The sequence below is a fragment of the Hylobates moloch genome, unplaced genomic scaffold (assembly GCF_009828535.3).
Source record: "Hylobates moloch isolate HMO894 unplaced genomic scaffold, HMol_V3 SCAFFOLD_18, whole genome shotgun sequence".
Taxonomy (NCBI): domain Eukaryota; kingdom Metazoa; phylum Chordata; class Mammalia; order Primates; family Hylobatidae; genus Hylobates; species Hylobates moloch.
Window position 1 is genome coordinate 62,093,191 of NW_026652293.1, and position 21,045 is coordinate 62,114,235.

At 48.0% G+C, this 21,045-nt stretch overlaps 2 protein-coding genes across 2 annotated transcripts in view; both read right to left on the reverse strand.

Moving 5' to 3' along the window:
* Window positions 1-9,275: 9,275 nt before the first annotated feature.
* Window positions 9,276-12,040, reverse strand: ACTA1 (actin alpha 1, skeletal muscle). Its single transcript, XM_058430537.1, has 6 exons — window positions 11,004-12,040; window positions 10,573-10,897; window positions 10,299-10,460; window positions 10,023-10,214; window positions 9,750-9,931; window positions 9,276-9,671 (listed from the first exon to the last, which is right to left on the reverse strand). The coding sequence occupies exons 1-6, from the start codon at window positions 11,130-11,132 to the stop codon at window positions 9,528-9,530; spliced, it is 1,134 nt and encodes a 377-aa protein (XP_058286520.1). The 5' UTR covers window positions 11,133-12,040; the 3' UTR covers window positions 9,276-9,527.
* An 8,292-nt stretch (window positions 12,041-20,332) lies between these two features.
* The window catches only part of NUP133 (nucleoporin 133), a 71,964-nt gene continuing 71,251 nt past the window's right edge, over window positions 20,333-21,045 (reverse strand). The window contains exon 26 of the mRNA XM_032137281.2: window positions 20,333-20,674. Coding sequence (XP_031993172.1) covers window positions 20,538-20,674 — 137 coding nt within the window. The 3' untranslated portion in view covers window positions 20,333-20,537. The remainder of the gene's footprint in view (window positions 20,675-21,045) is intronic.

Sequence of the window (21,045 nt, forward strand, 5' to 3'; positions counted from 1 at the left end):
GCCTCCCAAAGTGCTGGGATTACAAGCATAAACCACCATGCCTGGCCGAAGATATTTTTTAAATCTTCTTATAAACACTGAAGAATTGACGGATGGTAAAGAATTACTAAGCCAGAGCGTGGCATGATGGCACGTGCCTGTAGTGGCAGCTACTCAGGAGGCTGAGGCAGGAGGATCGTTTGAGCCCAGGAGTTCAAGATCAGCCTAGGCAGCATAGTGAGATGCTGTCTCTAAAAAATAATAATTAAATAAATATTTTTTTAAAATTCAGACCAAAAAAAGAATTAGCCAAAATTTAAGAAAAGCCATAAGTGCAAGGATCCTAGAAATAGCTCTTGTCCAGAGAGTGTTTGCTTATTCCAACTACCTTGCACTTGGGGTTTAACAGCTTTGCAAAGCCTGGGGCCTCCTTACAGGAAACTAAGACCCTGAAGGTCTACACCATTGGGTAAGCTTATAGGAGTGAACTATAAGCTAACCCTACCCTACACCTACACTCAGGGAATTTGTAACTTGTCTTGGCACTGAGCGCATGGTCATGGTATGGAATGCTGATGGTCATGGTATGGAATGCTGATGGTCATGGTATGGGATGGAATGCAAACTTCTAGGAAATGGTAAATATAAACTCAGTTCTCATGTGTAGTTGCAGGACAGATTCATAATTCATGTCACCTAACGGACCAAGAGTCCTAAAGCTTTGAATTTACTTTAACACGGTCTTGGATTAGAAGCGTTTTTCTGGGAGAAGCAAACACAAACCCTCTCTGGGGAGAGTCACCTTTATTCTAAGTGTCCCACAAGTAATTCAAGGACAATGAACGTGGCACATTTAAGTGCACATGGAAACAAGGCAGCAGGAGTAAGAACTAAAGCAAAAATAACAGAAACAAACACAATGATTTCAGCTGCTGGGATTATCATATATGTATTATTATTATTAATATTATTATTATTATTATTATTATCATTTTGAGACAGAATCTCACTCTGTTGCCCAGGGTGAAGTGCAGTGGCATGATCTCGGCTCACTGCAACCTCTGCCTCCTGGGTTCAAGTGATTCTCTTGCCTCAGCCCCCTGAGTAGCTGGGATTACAGGCACGTGCCACCACACCCAGCTAATTTTTGTATCTTAGTAGAGATGGGGTTTCACCATATTGACCAGGCTGGTCTCGAACTCCCGACCTCAGGTGATCCACCCGCCTTGGCCTCTCAAAGTGCTGGGATTACAGGCATGAGCAACTGCACCTGGCCTCATATCTGTATTATTAAGAAACTATGCTTGCTCTGTTAAAGAAGTAAAAGATAAAATAACAAATTTTTTCAGAGAACAGAAAACTATAAGAATGTGACCTAGTTGATTTGGAAAATAACAAAACAATTTCTAAAACAAGAAAATTTAATACTAGACATTTAAAACTCAATGATATTGGTTAACAGGATATTAAGCAAGTTAAAGGAAGAGTTAATGAACTGGAAGATCAGCTGGAGGAAATTACCTACAATGCCATTCAAACAAACCCCCCATAAAAATACAGAAAAGAAGTTGTAAAGTTGTAAAATGTAAGCAGCCTGGGAAACAGCAAGACTTTGTCGCTACGTTTTTTTTTTTTTAGCTGGGTGTGGTGGCACGTACCTGTAGTCCCAGCTACTTGGAAGGCTGAAGTGGGAGGATCACTGCAGTGAGCTGTGATCATGCCACTGCACTCCAGTCTGGGTGACAGAGCAAGACTCTGTCTCAAAAAAATTATAAAAAATAAAAATTAAATAAAATGTAAAGAATATCAAGAAGTTCTGACATCCTAGTTTTTGCTTACAAAAAATTTTGCTTCTATTAGAAGGCATGTAAAGTAAAATGCACACCTTAAGGGTATAGTCCTGAATTTAACCTGTATATCCCAATCCTTTATCAAGATATAGAACATTTTCATCACCACCAAAAGTTTCATAATGCCGGTTCTTAATCTCCTTCTCCACTCTCCAGTGGCAATCACAGTTCTAATTTTTTTTCCTAGTTTTGCCTATTCTCAAATTTCATGTACATGGAATATTACAGTATATACTGCTCTGTATAAATTTTCTTTTACTCAGCATGTTCTAGGGATCCATCATGTTGTTTTGTGTATGTATGGTTTGTTCGTTTTTATTGCTGTGTAGTATTAATTATAAGCCTACACACAGTTTGTTTATTCCTTTTCTTGTTGATGGATACCCAAGCTGTTACCAGTTTCTACTTTTATGAATAAAGCTGCTATTAGCATTCTTGCTCAAGTCTCTTTTTGAACATATGTTTTTATGCTTCATGGGTAAATTCCTAGGGGTGAATTTCTCAGGTATTAGAATAGTTGTATGTTTAGTTTTATAAGAAACTGCCAAATGCCTTTCCAAAGTTGTTGTACCATTTTATATTCCCACTTAACAGAGTATGAGAATTTCAGTTACTCCACATGCTTGCCAATATTTGGTGTTACCAGTCTTTTTAATTTTAGCCATAATCATGGATGTATAGGAGTGTCTGCTATATCTTTTATTTTGAATCTTTCTGATGACATCAAGGGAATGGGCACTGTTCAAAAGGGAATGTCAGCCGGGTGCAGTGGCTCACGCCTGTAATCCCAGCACTTTGGGAGGCTGAGGTGGATGGATCATTTGAGGCCAGGAGTTTGAGACCAGCCTGGCCAACATGGCAAAACCCCGTCTCTACTAAAAATACAAAAATTAGCTGGGCATGGTGGCATGAACTTGTAATCCCAGTTACTCAGGAGGCTGAGGCATGAGAATCAATTGAACCCAGGAGATGGAGGTTGCAGTGAGCCGAGATCATGTCACTGTACTCCAGCCTAGGTGACACAGCGAGTGAGACTCCACCTCAAAAAAAAGGGGTGGGGGGAATGTCCCACAAATACAATGTCACCCAGCATGCTGTTGACATTGTTACAAACAAACAAGTTAAGGGCAAGATTCTTGCCAAGATAATAAATGTGGTTATTGAGAATATTAGGCACACAAGATAAATTCCTAAAACAAATTAAAAAAAAAAAAAAAAGATCAGTAAAAGAAAGAAGCCAAAGAGAAAGGTACCTAGGTTCTAGTGAAACACCAGCCTGCCTCACCTGGAACAGCACACTTCATGAGAACCAAAGAAGCCTGAGCTGTTGGAACCTATTCTCTATGAAATTGTGGCATAATAGGTGTAAACAAATTAAGATTTCTGGTTGAAGAAGAAGAGGAGGAGGAGGAAAGGAGGAGGAAGAGGAAGAGGAGGGGGGAGGATGAGAAGAGGAAGAGGAGGAGGAGACGGGAGGATGAGGAGAAGAGGAGGAGGAGGAGGAAGAAGAAGATGAGAAGAGAAGGAGGAGGAGGAAGAAGAGGAGAAGAGAAGGAGGAGGGAAGGAGGAGGAGGAAGAAGAGGAGAAGAGAAGGAGGAGGAGGAAGAGAAAAGAAGGAGGAGAAAGAGGAGGAGAGGAGGAGAGGAGGAGGAGGAGGAGGAAGGCGGCGGTCAGGTGAACACACAGATACATTGAAGCACACAGGGAAGAAGGCCATGTGGAGACGGAGGCAGAGGTTGGAGCGATGCATCTATAAGCCAAGGCACGCCAAGAATTGCTGGCAACCACCAGAAGCTGGGAGAGGCATGGAAAGATTCTCCCTCAGAGCCTTCATAAGGAACCTATCCTGCCAGCACCGGGATTCTAGGCTCTTGGCCCCCAGAACTGTGAGAATAAACTCCTGTTGTTTGAAGTCACTCATTTTGTGGTACTTTGTTACAGCAGCCAGAAGAACAGAACACAGGCACCATGTAGGAAATTGGAGAAAATGGAGTGGTAAAAGACAACCCTGATTCTATTCACACCCATGAGAACCACCAATATCATCTTTGCACCCTTCAAAATTTCCCTTTCCCTCACTCACCATCCCCAGAAATGGTTCAATATCAGGATAAGCCATTAAGAAACTGACAAGGAAGGCAGGTCCAGTCAAGGGCTTGGGGCTCCTTCACCCAGTGACAGGCCCTCCAGCTTCCTATGTGATATGGATGGCCTTGGGGGAGCCGCCCATGTTCCTGTCTCCCATGAACTACCCTGCAGTTGCTTCTGCCACCTCACACCCGTTTTGGAAGTCGCAGCCCATGGCCTGCCCTAACAGTGCTCTGGCTGGGAGTGACAAGGATGCAGATGGACATGGGACCCCCCCGTTCCCAACGTGCCACCTGTCTAATCAAGAAAGCAAGCTTCCTCAGCTTCTTTTTGAGAGCCACATTGAAGCTCAAAAGCTTGTGGTAGCTCCTCAAAAGCCCTAGGACATAGCGACAGTGGTAAAACAAATGCTTTCCAAAGGACATAGCAGGGCAGAAAGGAAATGGAAGTGACAGAAAGGGAGACAAAGAGGAGAGGCAGGCAGGCAGGCTGACCCCATGGGCAGAGCCCATTTCCCTGCAGTCCTTCTGGCTGAGTCACTGCTGGGTGAGGCCATGCCACTTTCTGTGTCCCTGGAGCTGGGGACAGAGCACAATAAGGGATGTGTTTCCTCCATAAGAACGAGGATCTGGAACTCATCCCATCTTGTCAGAAGGCAATACTGTGCAGCAGAGTGGCCTCACAGCCACAACTAACTGCACAGAGTGAGAAACAGCCCAGCCCCCACAGGATCCAAACAGTTCACAGTCAGGGGGTGCCCCCGCCTCCTCTCCGCCGGCAGCCCCCAGTGTGCTCTGTGGCAAAAAGACTCAAGAAGAACCTAGTACCACAGCCCGTGCCTGTAATCCCAGCTACTAGACCAGCCTGGGAAACCTAGTGAAACCCTGTCTTAAAAAAAAGGATGGGGGGGGCGGGGCAGGGGGCAAGCACAGTGGCTCACACCTGCAATCTCAGTGCTTTGGAAGGCTGAAGCAGGAGGATCGCTTGAGCCCAAGAGATCAAGTCTGCAGTGAGCTATGACTGGACCACTGCACTCTAGCCTGGGTGAGAGAGTGAGACCCTGTCTCTAAAATATAAAAAATAAAAATAAATTTTAACAAAAAGAGCCAAGGAATGAGAGGCTAGTCGTGGTAAGGATCATGGCAGCAGACTCCTAAGGATGGGACATATCTTGGCCTTCTCTGTACCCTTTGCATATAGAAGCTGGGCAATATGGCCAGGCATGGTGGCTCACACCTGCAATCCCAACACTTTGGGAGGCCAAGGTAGGAGGATCAGTTGAGCCCAGGAGTTCAAGATTGTCCTGGGCAACATAGCAAGACCCCATCTCTACATAAAAAAAAAAAAAAATTAGCCAGTATGGTGATACATGCCTGTAGTCCTAGCTACTTGGGAGGCTGAGGCAGGAGCATCATTTGAGCCCAGGAGTTCAAGGCTGCAGTGAGCTATGATCATGTTACTGCACTCCAGCCTGGGCAACAGAGCTAGACTCTGTCTCTAGAAAAATAAAACAAAAAACCAAGAAGCTGGGCAATACAATAGTTCACTAACCCTTTGTACGTTCTGCCACATCTGAGGTGAAAGCGATAGGCCATGGGACAGATGCAGCAGGAAGGACCTTAATATCCCCCAATTTTTTTTTTTTTTTTTTTTTTTTTTTTTTGAGATGGAGTCTCGCTCTGTCGCCCAGGCTGGAGTGCAGTGGCGCAATCTCGGCTCACTGCAAGCTCCGCCTGCCGGGTTCAAGCCATTCTCCTGCTTGAGTACCTGGGACTACAGGCGCCCACCACAACGCCCGGCTAATTTTTTGTATTTTTAGTAGAGACGGGGTTTCACTGTGTTGGCCAGGATGGTCTCGATCTCCTGACCTCGTGATCCGCCCGCCTCGGCCTCCCAAAGTGCTGGGATTACAGGCGTGAGCCACCGCGCCCGGCCAATATCCCCAAATTTTAACCTCCAAAGGTTAAATGAGAGAGTCCAGGGTGTGCCCGAGTCCTAAGACCGTTCGTTCTTTTTTCTCAATACTAATCCCATGCTTTGATCTGGACACATTGTCTCTTTCCCTTTTCTTCTTTCCCCTATTGTTCTCCTCCTGTACAATAGTAATATAGATTTAGTTGGAAAAAATTTTAGTGGCAACTTAATGAACTTTTATGAGAAGGAAATAAGTCCAGTTAGATCCTTGATGAGTCCTGTTGCCACGTCTAAGGAAACACTATAAGCAATAGGTGGGGGGAATCTCTGTGGCCTTCACTTCTCTCACAGCTCTAAATGGATTCTCTGAGAGGGCTTTTCAGTGGGAATTCTGCTATGGCCTATCCCCTCTGCAAGGCCCAGCACAGTGTTGCCACGCAGGGTCTTGGTTCTTGTTACCACAAACACCTGTGTAGCTGCTGAAAATAGTTATTTCTGTCCTCATGTAGTACAAATATTTGTATATGTTCTAGATTGTTTTTAAAGATTCATTCCTGACCACACCACACCACAGAAAAAAATCCTCTTTCAGGCCTAATATTGGTAACACAATTTACAAAATACCTATAGCCACAACCCAGTATAAGAGCAGAAAAGATATGGAATACTAATAAAATGCAAGATGCTTGTTTCCTTTTAGAGAAGTGTCAGAAAAGAAATGGCATTTTTGGCCAGGCGTAGTGGCTCAAGCCTGTAATCCCAGCACTTTGGGAGGCCGAGGCAGGCAGATCACTTGAGGTCAGGAGTTCAAGACCAGCCTGGCCAACATGGTGAAACCCTGTCTCTACTAAAAATACAAAAATTAGCCGGGCGTGGTGCATACCTGTAATCCCAGCTACACGGGAGGCTGAGGCAGGAGAATTGTTTGAGCCCAGGAGGCAGAAGTTGCAGTGAGCCGAGATTGAGCCACTGCACTCTAGTCTGGGTGACAATGCGAGACTCCATCTCAAAATAAATAAATAATAAATGGTATTTTTTAGATTTCATTCATTTCCAGTGAAAACATGTAATTTATAATTTTTGCGCTATTTTTGGTGAAACAGTAATGTCAATGATGGATTTTAAAAATTGGCACTTGACAAAATACTATCACAATATACTGAAAACTATTATGAGTCATTTACAGATTATGATCATAGGAGAAGTAGACCTTACATATCTTACTTTATTCCCAATTGATTTAGGGTTCTAGTTCAAAAATCGTTAGCATGACAGTCAGCTAACACATGTAATACTGATATTTTACCAGGCTACTGGCTACATGAATGAATTTATTTATTTATTTATTTTTGAAACAGGGTCTCACTGCACCCAGGCTGGAGTGCAGTGGCATAATCTTGGCTCACTGCACGCTCTGCCTCTTGGGGCTCAAGTGATTCTCCCACCTCAGCATCCCGAGTAGCTGGGACTACAGGTGCACACCACCATGCCTAGCTAAGTTTTGTATTTTTAGTAGAGACAGGGTTTCACCATGTTGGCCAGGCTGGTCTCGAACTCCTGGCCTTAAGTGATCTGCCCACTTCGGCCTCCCAAAGTGCTGAGATTACAGGTATGAGCCACTGCACCCGGCCACGAATGAATTATTTAAGCTATGTGTGTATAGGTTATGTTTGCTCAGATATACATTTGCATATTCAATATTACCAATACGCTAGAGTATTATTATATCAGATATGTCTATATGTGGTTAGTATTATCAACAAAAGCTGTATACCTCTGAAAGACTAGTATTTAGCCCATTTTTAACCTTCATCCACCCTGAGTGGGACAATACAAGGTTTTCAATGAACATGGTATTATATACTTGTTTTATTAAAATCTTAAATTTTAGCAATATCGCCAATTCTCTTGATATCTGGATTTGCCAGTACCACACCTTCTGAGGCCTCAAAGATTTCTGAAGTTTTTCAATAAGCCAGAAAATAAGGGATTAAACATATGACTACGTGGCATATAACATAGCTATTTTGTCAATTGCAGCTATAAACATTTACAAACGAGTTTATTACTTTGAGTCTGAATCCATTATATTTAGAGGCCACTGCTCTTGAGAAACTTGACTAGGAACCATTAAGCTCCTTTTAAGGAATAGGTATTGCACTCTCCCACAGAAATTCAAACTGTTGATAAATTTGATGCCTTTAAAACTTCTTTTGCTGGGGGAGGGTGTTCCTCCTCCCCTTGCTTACCTCCCCGTCTTCCAGTGTGAGCCTCAGCTTCCCACCCCTCCGACGCTTCTTTGCTGCCCTTCTTTCTGGAGCTCTCACTTGGCCCTCCTTGCCTGCTTCCCAGGCCCTGCATGAGGGGGTGTTTCTTTCTTTCTTTTTTTTTTTTTTTTTTTGAGACGGAGTCTCGCTCTGTCGCCCAGGCTGGAGTGCAGTGGCGCAATCTCGGCTCACTGCAAGCTCCGCCTCCCGGGTTCAAGCCATTCTCCTGCCTCAGCCTCTCCGAGTAGCTGGGACTACAGACGCCCGCCACCACGCCCGGCTAATTTTTTGTATTTTTTAGTAGAGACGGGGTTTCACCGTGGTCTCGATCTCCTGACCTCGTGATCCGCCCGCCTCGGCCTCCCAAAGTGCTGGGATTACAAGCGTGAGCCACCGCGCCCGGCCTTTCACTTGCAAATTAACACTCATTTGTTAAGCCTGGACATAGTGGCACAGACCTGTAATCCCAGAATTTTGAGGGGCTGAGGCAGAAGCGTTGCTTGTGGCCAGGAGTTCAAGAGCAGCCTGGGCAGCATAACAAGACCCTGAGACCCTGTCTCTACAATAAAAATAAAAAATTAGCTGGACGCGGTGGCACATGCGAAAATATTAGCAACTGGGGAGGCCGAGGTGGGAGGACCACTTGAGCTCAGTTAGAGGATACAGTTGGGCTCTGATCGCACCACTGCTCTCCACCCTGGGCGACAGGGCGAGACCCTGTCTCTATTAAAAACAAAATGACTTGTTAAATACAGAACACAACCCCCTCTCAGATCTGGAGATTCAGTAGGGGAGCACCATAGGCGGAGCTGAGATGCCCTCTGAGAAACAGCTCTCCGGCCCCAGCACCATGGTCAGCGTCCGCTGCCTGAGGGGACCCAGGGCCACCAGCCGAGGCCGCCCTGGCAGTGCTGGCAACTCTTGCGAGCGCTGTGCAGAGGAAGAAAGCTGCCTCGCCACACCCCAGAGGGTCAGGTCAGGCCGCCACTAGCTGCCAGTGATCTGGAATGATCTGATCCACTGGGGAAACCGGCAGGGGAGCATGGGAAGACGTAACTTTTGTCTTCCAAGGAGCCCATTAATTTGGGGTATTGTGAAAAGTGACTTAAGAGGATGTGGGGGATGGGAATCCCTCTTCCTGCTCTACTCCCGCCCCAAGCAAATAAACACGACCACTTTACGCAGCTTAACAGAATGACTTTAATGCTTCTTCAAGTTTTCCATTTTCTTCCACAGGGCTTTGTTTCGAAAAATAACAAAATGAGGTAATAAGTTAATGTATGTACACGTTATAAACACTGTGTCAGTTTACGATGGCAGCAACGGAAGTTGTTACAAAGAAAGTGACTGCGGGGTGGCTGGAGCTCAGCCGCCCCCCCATTGAGAAGATTCGTAGTCCTGAGAAGTCGCGCGCTGGAGGTGGTGTGTCTAGAAGCATTTGCGGTGGACGATGGAAGGGCCGGCCTCGTCGTACTCTTGCTTGGTGATCCACATCTGCTGGAAGGTGGACAGCGAGGCCAGGATGGAGCCGCCGATCCACACCGAGTATTTGCGCTCCGGCGGGGCGATGATCTGCAAGACAGCGCGTGAGGTGGGGAGACCTCAACCCACAGCCCGCCCCGCCGACAGCCCGCGCAGGCCACCGCCCACCTTGATCTTCATGGTGCTGGGGGCCAGCGCGGTGATCTCTTTCTGCATGCGGTCAGCGATCCCAGGGTACATCGTGGTGCCCCCCGACATGACGTTGTTGGCATACAGGTCCTTCCTGATGTCGATGTCGCACTTCATGATGCTGTTGTAGGTGGTCTCGTGAATGCCCGCCGACTCCATACCTGGGGACCGCGAGGGGGAGCGTGAGAGGAAGCTCGGGGCGCCCGGGGCCAGCGGGGCCTGGGGGCTGGGGCGCGGGCGCGCCGGGCTCACCGATGAAGGAGGGCTGGAAGAGCGTCTCCGGGCAGCGGAAGCGCTCGTTGCCGATGGTGATGACCTGCCCGTCTGGCAGCTCGTAGCTCTTTTCCAGGGAGGAGGAAGAGGCGGCCGTCGCCATCTCGTTCTCGAAGTCCAGGGCCACGTAGCACAGCTTCTCCTTGATGTCGCGCACGATCTCGCGCTCAGCTGCGGAGGGCAGAAGCAGGAGAGGAGCCCTCACTCAGGGCCCGCCGCCGGCCCTCCCGCCCGGGGTGCCGGGGCGCCGCGCACCTGTGGTCACGAAGGAGTAGCCACGCTCAGTGAGGATCTTCATCAGGTAGTCGGTGAGATCGCGGCCCGCCAGGTCCAGGCGCATGATGGCGTGCGGTAGCGCGTAGCCCTCATAGATGGGCACGTTGTGGGTGACGCCGTCGCCGGAGTCCAGCACGATGCCTGTGCGCGCGCGGGAGAGAGTGAGTGACTGGGGGCGAGGCCGAGGCTGGGCGCTCAGCGCTAGCGGCGGGGGCGGGGGCGGGAGAGGGGCCTGGGGGCAGCGGGCACTCACCGGTGGTCCTGCCGGAGGCGTAGAGGGACAGCACGGCCTGGATGGCCACGTACATGGCGGGCACGTTGAAGGTCTCAAACATGATCTGGGTCATCTTCTCGCGGTTGGCCTTGGGATTGAGGGGGGCCTCGGTGAGCAGGGTGGGGTGCTCCTCGGGAGCCACGCGGAGCTCGTTGTAGAAGGTGTGGTGCCAGATCTTCTCCATGTCATCCCAGTTGGTGATGATGCCGTGCTCGATAGGGTACTTCAGGGTCAGGATACCTCTCTTGCTCTGAGCCTCGTCGCCCACGTAAGAATCTTTCTGACCCATACCAACCATGACGCCCTGCGGAGCCGAGACAGCACGCACCCGTTAACGCTGCTCCGGGTGGCACCAGGCTGGGTTAAGCGGGGACCCCGAGCCGGCTCCCTCTGCTGAGGGGCAGCCTGACCTGGTGTCGGGGGCGGCCCACGATGGATGGGAACACGGCCCTAGGGGCGTCATCCCCGGCGAAGCCGGCTTTCACCAGGCCGGAGCCATTGTCGCACACGAGGGCGGTGGTCTCGTCTTCGTCGCACATTGTGTCTAGTTTCTGCAAGGACAGGGAGACCGCGAAGAGGCGCGGTGCATCAGCGCGGAAGTCTCAGCGGCGTGGGGGTAGGCCTGGCTGGCCCCGACGTGTCCTCCCTCCCCAGGAACCTAGGGACATCCGCTGCCGGAGCCACTCAAATTCTGCCAGGGCTGCCACCAGGGGTTCTCTTCCCGAGCTTTGTCCCTGGCTAAGGGCTGTCCTGCACCAGGAAAAGGGGCACGGGGTCGTGAGACCGCACTGAGAAGTCCTCTGTCCACATAGCCAGGGGAACATGTTCCCCAAGCCCTGTCTGCCCTGCCTGCCTGACACCTGCTCCAGGAGCTGGACGCTAGTGCCCATCCTCTCTGCGCCTCCCTGACCACATCTATCACCTAGGGAGATAAGGCCCGGGCACTGCCTGCTCGCTGGGCCAGCGTGAGGGTGGAAGGAGATGTCCATGGGAAAGGCGTTGGCACCCCATCCAGGGAAGACTGGCCTGTTAGGAACCCTATGACATTTCAAACTCAGAAAGGGCCTTTTCGCCTGTTGGAAACCCAGAGTGGGTGGTCCTGGCTGCTCGCTCATTAGCTCTAGCGCTAGTTTGGAAGGGAACTGCCTTGGCGACAACTAAAGCAAAACCGTTTATCTCCTAGGCACATCCTACATGCCAGGTAAAGCAGCCCAAAGGGGCTAGAGAAAAATTTGGAGACATCTAATTTCCAGAGGCTGTCTTGTCTCCTTTTTAAAGCGCGTGAGGCTCCGGAGACGAGGCACAGCGCTCAGGGCGCAGGCCTGGGGCTGACCAGGTGAACCGACTGGGTTCTGCCCCGGAGTCCTTCAGGTTCCCCTCGGTAGTGCCTTGTCCCCCTGTCCCCTCCCAACTCCCGCCCTACCTGGGCGGGTAGCTACAACTGCTACTCTCGGCTTGGGCCCTGGTCGCCGCGGGAGGGAAGCGAGGCTTCACTTGGCGCTGTCCGCTGCAGTGACCGCTTGTCCCTCTGCTCAGGTTTTATATAGCCCGCGGGCACTCCCTCCGCGCCACCCCGCAGGAATGTCGCTGCCCTTCTCGAGCCATATTTGGGTGTTGGGCACTAGAGCCCCCTCCCTCGGCCGGTTCGCCGCCTGGGCCCCCGCCTGGGTCCCCTGCGTTGACCAAAGAAGGAGCGGGTTGGCCCGGTCCCAGGTAACGCGGGCCGGGCCGTATATGGAGTGTCTCCCTGGCGGGTTTGCCCCTCCTGACCCTACCCAGTTGCCCGCTGGAGGGGATGGGGTGGGGCGAGGGTCACCGCGTGCGCCGGTGGGTGCAAGTGTGCGCCTGCGCTCCGGGAACCGCACCTGTCCCAAAGGCCTCCCCACCCATGTCCACTCTGAGCGCCCTGGGCGCTCGGGAAGGTGCCTGACTGCTGACTTCCAAAATTTCAACTCCTCTTCGGGTTCTTTGCTCAGATCCCCAAACTCCCACTTGCGACCACCGGGAGGAGGGAGACGTGTGGAGTGGTGGGCTTGGGTGGACTGGAGAAGCAGTCACTCCTGAGTCTCAGGCAGGGAAGGAAGGCGAACTCCCTCCCCCTTACGCCCCTGGAACTCCATTTCTCTCTTCCCACCCCCGAGCTCCCTGAATCCAAAAAGCTGAGCCACGTCGACCCCTTCCCCCACCGCAGAGAGGGCCAGCGGCGGCCGGAGGACCCGCAGCTGTCGCAGGATAGACAACTGGCGGGGGGAGGCGAGGGCGCAGTGCCGGGGAGGAGGCGCGGGGGCTCCCGGGGATAGGCCTGTCAGGCGCAAAGCCTGGGCACACGGAGCTGTCCGCCTCAGGGACAAGCAGCGCGCTTGGGTCTCCTAAAGGGATTGAAGGGGTGAGGGTTCCCCTCCTCTAGGACGCACCGGCCCCAGGTTTTGGTGGGCTGAGGCCCTCCCCCAGCCTCTTTGGTGGCACTATGTGTGTCCCTCTCCTGGGGCTGAAAGGGTCACAGCCCAGGACTGGCTAGATCTGGAGTGGAGGTGGAGGATGGGTGAGGGGCTCTTCCTAGATGGGGCTTTGCTGGTCCTTCCTCCCAATAAATTGGAGGGGGGTGGGGACAAGGACGCGGCACTCTAGGATGGGTGGCAGTTTTCCCTTCTGCAAAGGCTGAACAAACTCATCTTTATATTTAGAGGATGATGCCTGCCAAGGCCGGGCTGCCTCCCCGTCCACCTTGGAGTCATCACCTACCAGAGCCTGCTGCAGGTTCTATTTATATCACTGATATATGGGGCTATGCCTTTCAGATTTTCTAGAAGGATTTGGAGCTACTTATGGTAAAGCAGAGTGGGGGTCAGCAGAGGTTACCTAGTTGGTGCCTGTCTCTCTCTCTCTCTCACTCTCTTTTTCCCCTAAGACAAGGACCGTTCTAACCTTGTGGAAGGCACAGGAGGAGCAGTCTTTTGTGATGAACTCAGTGACATGCTTTAAGGGGGTACATCAGTGATGTGGTGTGGGCCAGAACAGAATCACTCATTTTTCTGATGTGCTTAAGTGCTCCTAAAATAGTTGCAATTCACATTTGGTAGTGGAACTCAGCAACTGGGACAGGTGTGGATTATCTAAAAGGGGGATAGAAGCGTATGCGACCCTCCTCTGTAGCCCACATCATGGCAGCTCATCCTAAAAATAAACAAGTATTAACAAAAATGTTTTAGTGAATAAAATACTACCTTCCTAAAAACGATCGATTAAAAAATAAGGAGTTTGGCTAGTATCGGGACTATGTGGTGAGTATAAAGGCTCCTATGGTTTCACATTTAGTTCTTCCAAGTATTTTGGAGAATAAGTGAATAACTGACAGAACTGTATTTCCTTTTTAATATCCTGTGTCCTCCTGTGTCAGCGAGTAGTGGAGATACGAGAAAAAAGACCACTTAGCAAATGAGCTGCATGTAATGTAAGGGGACTAGCTTACATTTGGGCCTTGAAGGTAGGAAATTTGCTGCCCTTCACTGGATACCTCAATATCTGTTCGCATTCCAAAGGAGAATGGGATTGTCACTATTTTTCAAAACTCTTGCTCAGTTCAACTCTTACCTTTCCTTACAGAAAGCTTTTCTAAGCTCAGTCTGTTACATTCAAACCCACACTAAAAGCTGACCATGATTAAAAACACTCAGAAGCGAACAGAGATCTGCTAGTACAGCAAACTGTGGGAGATGGCCCCCGAGGTGGCCAGTCCAGGCATCTGTTCCCTGCCCACATGATTTGCGGCTGGTTTAAATAGTCCCTGACAGGTCACCACAGGCCACCCTCAGTCCCATTCTGGTCTTGTTGCATTCTCATTGGCTTAGAGAATAGACTGAACGGTGGGTGGCAGAGCCACGTCTCCATACATGTACGTTTTGGGGGAGCGCAGCGGCGCCCTGCACGGTCGTTTGAGAACTGTCACTAAGTAAAGGTCAGCCATGTAGGGTATGCTTGACAGGGAGTTCCTGCTTCTAAGTCTTCAGGTGCAGCCTCAGCTCTTCATACCCTGACGGGGCCCTTCTGCTACCACTACACCAGTGTGTTCACACTTCCCTTCTCTCCAATTGTGCCCCTCAACACTCCACACACCCGTACCCCAATCTTGCTCAGTTCCAGTCTTTCCTACTGTGTTTCCTATCAATTTAAACAGGAATTGTTAAAACACTTTATAATATGCTTTCATGTTTCAATTAACCTTTTAACTATCCTAAGGTAAATAAGATAGGTATTACTCATTCCATTTTTTTTTTCTTTTAAAGAAAACTGAGGCTTAATGAGCTAAAACACACCCCAGGTTCCACAGCAGCCAGTGGAGGAGATGGGCTTGGGCTGTCCTTCCTTCTACTGCCAGTGGCCAGGGAGGGCAAGGACTGCTGCTTCTCTCTAATCTTCCCCAACACTGGATACAGTTCGCAACAGAACAGGCCCTTGAGGGATCTTTCCCAGTAATGAGCCAAAGACATCCTGACATGAAAAGCCGTGGCTTCCCCAGAAACTCAGCTTTGAGGAGCTGGCTGGGCACTCCAACTTAGAGACATTCCAGGGACTGGGTAGACAAAGACAAACTCATTCTTCTCACAAGCTACTTAAAAAGGTCGGGTCGGCCAGGCGCGGTGGCCCATGCCTGTAATCCCAGCACTTTGGGAAGCCGAGGCTGGTGGATCACTTGAGGTCAGGAGTTCAAGACCAGCCTGGCCAGGCCCGGCGCGGTGGCTCACACTTGTAATCCCAGCACTTTGGGAGGCCGAGGCGGGAGGATCACGAGGTCAGGAGATCGAGACCACAGTGAAACCCAGTCTCTACTAAAAATACAAAAAAATTAGCCGGGCGTGGTGGCGGGCGTCTGTAGTCCCAGCTACTCGGAGAGGCTGAGGCAGGAGAATGGCGTGAACCCAGGAGGCGGAGCTTGCAGTGAGCCGAGATCGGGCCACTGCACTCCACCCTGGGTGACAGAGCGAGACTCCGTCTCAAAAAAAAAAAAAAAAAAAAAAAAAAAAAAAAAAAAAGACCAGCCTGGCCAACATGGTGAAATCCCGTCTCCACTAAAACCACAAAAATTAGCCAGGCGTGATGGTGCACACCTATAATCCCAGCTACTCGGGAGGCTGAGGCAGAAGAATCACTCGAACCTGGGAGGCAGAGGTTGCAGTGAGCTGAGATCCCACCACTGCACTCCAGCCTGGGCAACAGAGAGAGACTCCATCTCAAAAAAAAAAAAAAAAAAAAAAAGATTGGGTCAACTCCTGGAAGTCACAAAGAAAGGGCTTGGATTTTACACTTTTTCCTCCTCCTGAAGCTGGTGGTTTTTGCACTCATGGCCAGATCTAAGAACCTGATGATTCACTGGAGCAGTGCCCCCTCTTCAACATTCTTTATACCCAGAATATCATGAACTGGTTAGGAGCTTGCATTCTGGAATCAAGCAGAGCTGCATTTACCTTCCCCTCTGACTGGCTATGTGATCTTGGACTAGTGACTTTCCAGAAAGCATTCTCAACTCATGATACTCCTTAAGACTGATCTGAGGATTAAAACTAGGTGAGAGCTGAGTGCGGTGGCTCACGCCTGTAATCCCAGCACTTTGGGAGGTCCAGGTGGACAGATTACTTGAGGTCAGGAGTTCGACACCAGCCTGGCCAACATGGTGAAACCTGGTCTCTACTAAAAATACAAAAAAATTAGCTGGGCATGGTGGCGGGTGCCTGTAATCCCAGCTACTAGGGAGGCTGAGGCAGGAGAATCTCTTGAACCCAAGAGACAGGTTGCAGTGAGCTGAGATCACGCCACTGCACTCCAGCCTAGGAACAGAGCAAGACTCCATCTCAAAAAAACAAAAACAAAACCAAAGCCAAAAACAAAAACAAAACAACAAACTAGGTGAGTACCTGAGACATATGAAACATTCAGCACATGGTGCCATGTCTTGATTCCAATGACTAAGGGCTTGGGGCAGGTGCACGCAATGCAGTGGCAGGAAAGGTAAGAAAGAACACTAGAAGTCACTGGCCTGCTCAGTATACACACATCAATGTCACTGCAACTGAGCAGGGAGAGTCAATGTCATGTTCACCGTATTTGGAGGGCATAAAGATTTTTGTACAAAGATTTATTCTAGCATTATTTAAAATGGTCAAAAAAAAAACCATGTGTCTTTTTTTTTTTTTTTTTTTGAGACGGAGTCTCGCTCTGTCGCCCAGGCTGGAGTGCAGTGGCGCAATTTCGGCTCACTGCAAGCTCCACCTCCCGGGTTCACGCCATTCTCCTGCCTCAGCCTCTCTGAGTAGCTGGGACTACAGGCGCCCGCCACCACGCCCGGCTAATTTTTTGTATTTTTAGTAGAGACGGGGTTTCACCGTGGTCTCGATCTCCTGACCTCGTGATTCGCCCGCCTCGGCCTCCCAAAGTGCTGGGATTACAAGCGTGAGCCACCGCGCCCGGCATGTGTCTTAATTTTTAAGAGAGAGAGCTACAGCAAGAGAGTAAGGGCTGTTACATTAATTATGGTTCTGCCATATGGTAAAGTATCACGCATTTAAAACACTGTATTCTAAAGAATAATTAAGATGGGCATTCTCAAAGGGGGAAAACTTGGTTCTTAGGGAGTGAAAAAAATTCAGATAGTACGATGGTTTGTGGCTTCCAAAGCCCACAGTACATTTAAAAGATAGTCGGCCAAGTGTGGTGGCTCACGCCTGTAATCCCAGCACTTTGGGAGGCCGAGGCAGGCAGATCACCTGAGGTGAGGAGTTCTAGACCAGCCTGGCCAATATAGTGAAACCCTGTCTCTACTAAAAATACAAAAATTAGCCAGGCATGGTGGCGGGTGCCTGTATTCCCAGCTACTCGGGAGGCTGAGGCAGGAGAATTGCTTGAACCCAGGAGGCAGAGGTTGCAGCAAGCTGAGATCACGCCACTGCACTCCAGCCTGGGTGACAGAGCAAGACTCCATTTCCAAATAAATAAATGAATGAACGAATGAAATGAATGAATGATATATAGTAGGTCTGTGGTATTACACTTTCTTTGGAGTGGGAGGTGATTAGGAAAAACTGTCTAAAAAGGCTCCTCAGGAGGGGTGATAAAAAAAAAAAAAGGTCAAGGAACACTGGATTAAGGATACAGTGAAATGCTCACATCTCCCATGAGAAAAGTAGGTTACAGAATGAAAAAGCATATGCAGCCCAAAACATTCTATTTCATAATGGTGACTAAAATTATTTCCAGCTGGTGGGATTACAGAGGTCTATTTTCCTTTTCATTTTCTATAGTGTTTTTCTTAAAATTTAGAATTACATAGTATTATTTGAGACAGGGTCTTAATCTGTCACCCAGGCTGGAGTGCAGTGGTGTGACCATGGCTCACTGTAGTCACAAACTCCTGGGCTCAAGCAATCCTCCCAACTCAGCCTCCCAAGTAGCTGGGACTACAGGAACACATCACCATGCCTGGCTAATTTTTATAATTTTTTTTGTACAGACAGGGTCTTGCTATGTTGCCCAGGCTGGTTGTGAATTCCTGAGCTCAAGCGATTCTCCCATCTTGGTCTCCCAAAGTGCTAGGATTACAGGTGTGAGCCACCATACCTGACCCAGTATTATTTTTTTAAAATGTATGTCGGCTTTTAATGAGTGGATTTGTTTACACAGGTGTGTGTGTGTGTATATATATATATATATATACATATTTTTTTTTTTTTTTTTTTTTTCAGGCATCCTCAGGATAAAATGTCAGGAACAGGCTACACTGCTTTTGTAGTTAGCCTCAAAATGTCCAGGTGTGTAGGATGTAGGTGGGTGATGTTAGGAAAACTACGATTCAGCCCCTAAAGTAAAAAAAGAAACACAGTTCAATCATTAAAAATGAAAGCCCTCAAAGAGAGGCGTCAGTAGCCTTTACCTCACTCAGGAGTTCAGCAAGTTTTTACTGTCTATCTCCAGGTCTGCTGCAATCCTTGACACCATTCTGTTCACGAATCCTCAAGACATGCCAGTCCCCATGCCTGCGTACACTCCCCTCTGCTCATGATCACACACAACACTTTACTCTTGTATTCTGTCAAGGTCCCAAGCTGGGACTCTCAGGGCAGCACTTATAGACAGGCATGATCACGAACCCTTTCCAAGTCAGTAAAGTATCTCTTTCCACAGAAATGTCACACAGCATCTGTATACTTATCAGCTACTTGATTTATACAAAAACCATTAATAATTCTTTGATGAAGACTACGTTGTGAAACCAATTTTTAAAATTCTAGAGAAAAAATTGTTCAAAATCCTAGGTCTTAATTTCATTTTTACTGTTTAAATAATTTTTAGAAACTCAACCATTTGGGTGTAATAGCTACCAACTATGAGATAGAAAGAGGATTAAAAGAGTGAGCTTTTTCTTCCCTTGAACAGGATGACTCTACTTCACACCGTAAGAGCAGTCGTTTTACGTCGACATGATCAGTGGGTTCTGGGGCATGATCAGATCGGCTTTCCTGTGGTACTGTCCCATACACCAGGGATCACTAGGTTTGCAGCAGCACAGGAGGGTGGTGGGAGCCTGTGTGTCCCAGAGCACATTATCACCTGACAGGGTCCTACAGGTGAGAAGTGAACACTGACAGCTGACCTCCATGTAAAAACAAAGCCTCATCTTACAATACAAGTACTCAGCAGTTTCTTACTGGCCATCTGACAAGCTGCTCTTCCTAACTTCTCTTAGTACCTTCCAACATGTTCCTAACCCAGACCCTAATGCTGTCCTAACATACAAGCTACAAAGAGAAAAAGACAAGGCTGCTCATTTCTTCCCTTTGATTTACAAACAGCTCCATTAACCTGCTCTTCCAAACATACTCAAGGGCTGGCCTTGCAGCCTGCCGGGGAGAGGGCCTGATGCTGGGCTTTGTGAATCCAGGAACTGGACTCTTCACCATGTTTAACTTCTGACCTTTTCAGCTGCTGGAGCAAGCTGGTTAGTGGGCATTCTACTGGGCCAAGGCACGGACATGCCAGCAACTCCCTGCCCAACCTCTGGCCTTTATTTAAAACCCAGATAAACACTGAGTGAGTGATGACACTGGTCAGGACAAAGCTCTGAGAGAACAGTACCTTTTAGTCACATCAATTGCCATATTAGGAAAACCTATAATGGTTTCTAGTATCATTCATGCTCTTGACTAGCTAGGCAGACTGTGGTAAAGATTCATGAGTCATTCTGAAAATACATGAGCTGGCTGAATCCCCATACTGAAAGATTAGAACTAAACATCGACAGTAATTTCTAGATAGGTTAGAAAACCACATAAATGGTTCATTCACTAAAATACTTTCATTAGTGCTCATTTATTATCTATGTAGAAAAGTTTAAAATGCTCCCGATGAGTTCATCAGTTTTCAAGCTCACATGAGTTAGGCCCGCCCTCCTTTGGTTTTTCATCGCATAGTAGGTCAGCAAAAGTTGACGTTTATCTTACTGGACATTTCCCATTAGCCCTAACTGAAACAGATACCAAACCCCCGAGATTCTCTTCAGTGCAAAGTATCTGGAGTCATAGCAATTTTAGAGACAAGCTAGTGCAATCTAGTAATTTTCATGGTCACAGAAACTGAGGCCTAGAAGTGATTTGTACATGTGAGTAGCTAGAACCAGACAAGAACTCCAGAACCTGGGACCACATCAGAGTAAAAAGAAAGGGCACCGAGTACACGAACAACAACTGACACATTTCAGGTGGAAAAAACAAGTCACGTAACTGAAAACCAAAATCACAGTTACATAACTATTTTATATTGGCTTCCTACATATAAAGTGTAAAAACTCAGCTATGCATGTTATGAAATTGTACAAACTTACACTTGTTTGTGGCCTAAAATTTTTATAAGGACACACTTATACAAATTTCATAAACAATGGCCATTTTTAGAAAAAGTTATATTTGTCCCTGAACATAATATTCATAATTTGCTTTCAAAACAAACTCAAAGTAAGGATTGGACTTTAAGCTTCCAAGCTGATCTGCTTGTAGCAGGTCTTTCACCTCCGGTAAGTACTCACTGAGCTGAATGCCTATAAACACAAACACAAGAAGTCATTTTTCAATTATTATAAAACGCTCAAATGAATTCAGATGATTGATGACAAAAGCACCTGTGCGTCTATTTAAATATAATGTCACTTTGCTGTTGGGAAATACTCTCTTCTAAATTCCTTCCATCTGTCAAACATACTTTCAAGTCTAACAATGTGATATCCTTTACAGGGGCTGCCTGAGTGTTTTTCCCTCCAGTGGTCAAAATAGTCATTCTATTTAAAGTGTTTAATAAGATCTGAAACGTTTTCATGTATTCCCAAGCTTGAAAACAAGTATTTCAAACACTTATATGATCCCCTATTTAGGGAATAATTTAGTAGTAATACTGTTATGAACGCTAGCTACA